We start from the raw sequence: 5369 nt of genomic DNA, 5'->3' as shown, positions 1-5369 counted from the left end.
GCTCCTCCTTCTCCTCCTCCTCCTCCTTCCTGTATTTTAATACAGGTTCTACAGGGTCTCACTACGCAGATCGGACTCATAGTGATTCTCCTGCTTTCAGCCCCCCAAGATCTGGGATTACAGGTGCCCACTGCCACACCCAGTCTCATTGCCAACTCAGTGTACCCCTGGGGTGGGGCCAGCACGGAACACCGGAGATAGAACCCTGGCTGCTGCACCCAGCCTAAGCGGATGCTTTAGCCTGCTGAGCTATCCGGCCAGCCCTTAATTCAATTTTTTTACAGTGAAAGACTTCAAAATGTTTTATAAAACAATCTTAAAAGTACATGGACTTTAAATTTTGGAAGAATCTTTTTTTTTTTTTTTTTTTTTCAGTACAGGGTATTGAACTTGGGGCCTTGTACTTGCTAGGCAGGTGCTAATACCACTGAGCCATTTCCCCACCTATACCACTACCACTGAGCTCTCCCCAGCTCCTGGAGAGAATCAGTATCTACTTTACTCTATTTTTATTTTTATTTTTATTTTTATTTTTTAGGGACCATGGATGGAAGAATCATGAAACACTATGAGGTTAGGAAATAAAATTTAGAAAATGTTGGTGAGCAGAATTGACAGTTAAGAATGAATTTGGGTAAAGGAACCAAATCTATCCACACTGAAGTCAACTACCTTGGGTCCTTTCTGTGATTCAGATTTATCCATGACCAATTGATGAGAAAATTATATTCATGATCTGATTGCTCTATTTTATTGATTGTGTATTTATGTGTCATTTTCTCTTCCCTACCCTTCTTCGCTTCCTTACTGTCCACTCTCTCCCTGCCTTCTTTTCCCCATCTTTCCTCTTGTGAAAGAAATGATTTTGGAAAAAAAAAAAACCATTTATAAGAGGGGCAAGATAGTTCAGCAGACTAGGCACCTGCTTTGGCAAGCACAGGGACCAGGGTTCCATCCTCTGTCCCACATGCTGCACAGGCCCCATCCCTGAGCCAGGAACTGAGTCTGGGTGTGGTGGCACATGCCTGTAATCTCTGTGCTGGGGAGGCTGAGAACAGGAGGATCACTATGAGTCTAAGCTGCTTAGTGAGACCCTGTAACAAATACATAAAATGAGAAAAACTGTCAAACAAACAAACAAACAGAAAGAAATGATTTGCTCCACTTTATCTAAATATTCCATGTAAAAAGACTCTGAGTTATTCTAGCCATGAGACCAGCAATGTGACTGGAACAGTTCAAGGGTTGCCCCAGCCACGGAACTGGCCCACCAGGATGCAGAAAGTACAACCCTGCTTTGCCCAAGATAAAGTTCCTGAGAAAGAAAGGACTGACAGCCAAACATTCGAAAAACAGACTTGAGTGTTAGTTTCATAAAAGTAGTAAAAGAGTAGGAACAGCTGATGAAAGAACAACAACTCCTCTAAGTAATCAGCTAATTTTATATTATTTTCTTTCTTCTGGTTATGGAGATGAGCCAACTGACTGCAATCGTTGGTAATGTAAGCCAACCGTATAATGTACAGCTATATGACAGGTGTTTAAATAATGTTTATATTTGTACAAGTACATAAATGCAGCTATCTAAAATAATTGATGTAAATATAACAGTAACAGAGTAAATCCATAGAACATATGGATTGTTCAGTCCCAGCATGCTTGTTTCTTGACATACAACAAACCACAACACATGAACGTGCTCTTGCAATTAAAAGAAGAAAATCAGCAAATTTTAATTTCAGTAGCTAAAAGGAGTGAAAGTGGGACAGCAAATTTTGGTTTGTTGTAGGCCTCTGTGTGAGAACAACAGATTTAGTACTTATGAAATAGAGACCTCAAAAGTTCAAATCAAGTTTATTACTCAGGATAAGAAATTTTACTTATTACAAGGTAAAAATAAAATCATTTGAACAATTTGCAGCGCAACTTGTCAATTTTGAATACAGATCATACGGTATATAATATTTATGCTAATGGAATTTCATATAAAATTCACAGCTAGATGCATCTGATTATGCAAAATACAGGAAGAACACATTTCAAAAAATTCTTACTTCAAACAGAGTAAAATATTCACCTGCAGAAAACACTGCAAACCATATGTATTATCTATTTATTGAATAATCAGTGAACCCAGTGAACGCTTATTTTTGGAGAAAATTAACTCACACATGTGCTGTTTACATGTCCTTGGTGGCAACCTGACACGTAAGGACACATTCCTCTTAATTAAAAAACACTAATGTTATTCATGGGAAAAAAGACAGCAGACCATATTACACAAGACGTTTTAATTTCCAAGTGTTTCAAATTTCATAGAAAGGCCTGGTTTATGGCAAATATTTATGTTCTGGATATTTGAAATAAAATTTTCCTTAAACCAAACCTATGGATGCTATTTTCTTATGAATTAATTATTGAACTACAGGATGAAAATTTGTAGTTCACAGTAGGACTTCGTGTGTCTGTCTTGAAATTGGTGTCAGCTGGACCCTGGCTTCAGACGAAAGTTGTGGAATGTGTCATGTTTTTAAAGAGAAAATCACCACAGATAAATTAACTGAGTAATCAAAAATATGTTTATTAATTAAATAATAGTTAAGAGTTTGTGGGGTGGGAATTTGGGGTTTGTACAAACTAGTAAGTTCTTGGAAGATTTTGAATGGTGAAGAAATATATTTGTGAGGAATTAACTCAATACTGGTGGACTAGTATGAAGTACAGAGCAACAATCCTGGGAATGGGACGAGCCATATGAAAAGGAACTAAGCAGATTTGGAAGCTGATTTGGTGAGCATCATATTCAAAACAAAACATCAAAAGTGGGCTCAGCTCTTCAAGGCTGAATTATAATATTGTTGCTATGGAGAAATCAACCAAATGGTAAGGTGGTCATTCATTTTTCAAGTTCAGACTTACACAGGAACTGAACATTAAGTCACCTGGATTCCTGAAGGCTTACAATTTGAAAGACTGAATGTGCTACTTGGAGAAGGACAGGTATAGGGACTTAACACTAGAGAAATGCTAGTGAACTCTGAGTGAACAGGACAAGATTTTCTAGGACAATCTTCCACCTAGGTAATATCTATTCTAAGGAATAAGTGTGTTTTTGAACATCGATTACTGGTTATGGCTTGTGCAAAACTAAGGACAAGTGCAGAATCAGGAGGTCTTTAATATAAATGCTATTTTTGATTGGTCAGAGAAAATTTTTTTCAGTAAAATTAGGAAGGGCATACACTATATTTCCCTTTAATGAAATCTTTCCATGTTTCTTATCATGATCTGTATTTACACAATTATTACCCGTCCTGACTGACATACTGGGTCATGGTCAGGGCCTAGAAGTTAATCCAATCAAAATAAGGCAGGCACATAATACAGAGCTGACTATTCTTTTTTCACAGAGAGTTTGGCGCAGTATTCATTGAGGTATTGCTTAGGATCAAAGGAAAAAAGAAAATGTATCTAATGAGGAAACCACCTCCAGTAATTGTATTGTTTCTTGTTTTATCTACATGAAAAATTTAGTGATTATCATCAGAATCAGGTATTTGTTGCCATTTTGGACATGGAATTCAAAATTGCTTGCTTGCTAATTGTCACATTTCTTCACCTGGTTGTAGGCTCTGGAGCGTGTTATTACATGCACGATTGTTGGCAAAAAAAAACTGACAACGTAGTCTCAAATACATGGCCACCAAGTGAAGAAAAAATGACTTTATGTGGCTAGGACTGTGATCATTTATAGTAAAATGGCAAATAGAAAGGACCAAGAAAAATTTCACAGTAGACAGTTAATAACTTACACCTAGAATAAACAATTGGACCATATTAGAAAAGGATCTTTGATTAACAGGGATTACCAGCAAATACTTGGGAATAGCAGAACTTTAGAGTCTTATGTCTTTCACATGGTCAATTAGAGTATTTTATTAAGTAATTAATTTTTGTGCTGGGAATTGACCTCAGGATCTTGTGCTCGTACCATTGAGCTATATCCCAAGCCCCATTGAAAGTATTTTAGAAAAGGAAAACCAAAAGTTATAGTGAAACACTTCATGTAAAATATCTTGCAGAATTAATATTCTAATAGTGTAAGATTCATATTTTTTTAACAAGATAGTCATTCACTGTTTCCACTCTCTGCTTTCTTCTTTTCTTTCTGGTTTTAATTAGCCCTTCTTTGGACTTTCTTTTGATGAAGCCTACAAGAGGAAAAGCAAAAAAAAATTATTAATGTATAAACCTTACCTGAAATTTCCTCAAATTATCCTCTAATGTTAGACTACTTAAGTAATATAATTGGTTTAAGAGCCTCTAATTTGTCTTTTTATAGAAAAGCTTTTGTCTAAAAAATTCATTTTGCAGAAGTGACTTAGCAAAAATAGGATAAGGTTATTGTTTTTCATTTACAAATTCATGCTAATTTTATAGCAAAAAGTAGAAGTAAGGCTGTGCATGGTTGCTGGAATTACAGATGATTTTTATTTATTTTTTATGATCTTTCCATTTGATTGTAAACATTTTCATGTGAGAAGAAAATACATATGTTAAAATTTTGTAATTTGTAAGAAAGGTTAAAGAAATTTTGATGTGTTCCTTCACAACACAGTCTTTATATTCTAATGTTTAATAAAATGTTGAATATGTGTTGATTGTTGTCTCTGATGACACATAAGGTTTAATTATAGTTAATACATTTTGCAATTTATATTATCTAAAACCAGTTGAATGGATATTTATGAACTTAATCGTATGTTTTTATAACAAATGAAATTAATATTTTGCAGATTAAAATCATCTATAATTTCAATGCAGTTATTATCCTAAACAGTACTGAATTAATAGAAAGATTATCTTCATACCTTTTTTACAGGCCCTGACACATGCTCTTTTAGAAGCAAAGTTATTCTCGTTTCCTCCACATCCACTGTACATAAACGGATGGCACTTCTCAGTGACTGAGTTGTAGAAGAATCTGGTTTCATTCGCTCGACACATTCCTCTGTCTGCTGGGGTGAGACACCATGAAGGTCCCTGGAATTCTGAAAACATGATAATCCATATCTGATAATGGATACCGCACTATTGTATCAGTTCTGTTTATAAAGTGGCTATGTTAGTGCACAAAAGTATTACGTGTTACAAATTATATATTTCACTTCCCAGAAAATGCTTCAATAGACTCCAGGATCAACTATGCTGAGAACTTTCTACAGTGAATGAAAAATAGACACAATTGCTGAAGGAAAAGTATTAGGACCATTCTTTATATGAATAAGCTATGCACATAGTTAAAATAATCATTATTCAACCGTTTAACTTTTGAATGATATAATACAATCACATTTTATTTATTTATT

The 5369-nt window shown here is 35.1% G+C and overlaps 1 protein-coding gene across 1 annotated transcript in view; it reads right to left on the bottom strand.

Annotated features, from left to right (window-relative positions):
* Window positions 1–3989: 3989 nt before the first annotated feature.
* The window catches only part of Tfpi (tissue factor pathway inhibitor), a 77932-nt gene continuing 76552 nt past the window's right edge, over window positions 3990–5369 (bottom strand). Inside the window, exons 7-8 of the mRNA XM_023712344.1 lie at window positions 4872–5051; window positions 3990–4211 (exon numbers count right to left, since the gene is read on the bottom strand). Coding sequence (XP_023568112.1) covers window positions 4108–4211; window positions 4872–5051 — 284 coding nt within the window. The 3' untranslated portion in view covers window positions 3990–4107. The remainder of the gene's footprint in view (window positions 4212–4871; window positions 5052–5369) is intronic.

The sequence above is a fragment of the Octodon degus genome, unplaced genomic scaffold, assembly GCF_000260255.1.
Source record: "Octodon degus isolate 3935 unplaced genomic scaffold, OctDeg1.0 scaffold00025, whole genome shotgun sequence".
NCBI lineage: Eukaryota > Metazoa > Chordata > Mammalia > Rodentia > Octodontidae > Octodon > Octodon degus.
This window is presented reverse-complemented; position numbering and strand designations above follow the sequence as displayed.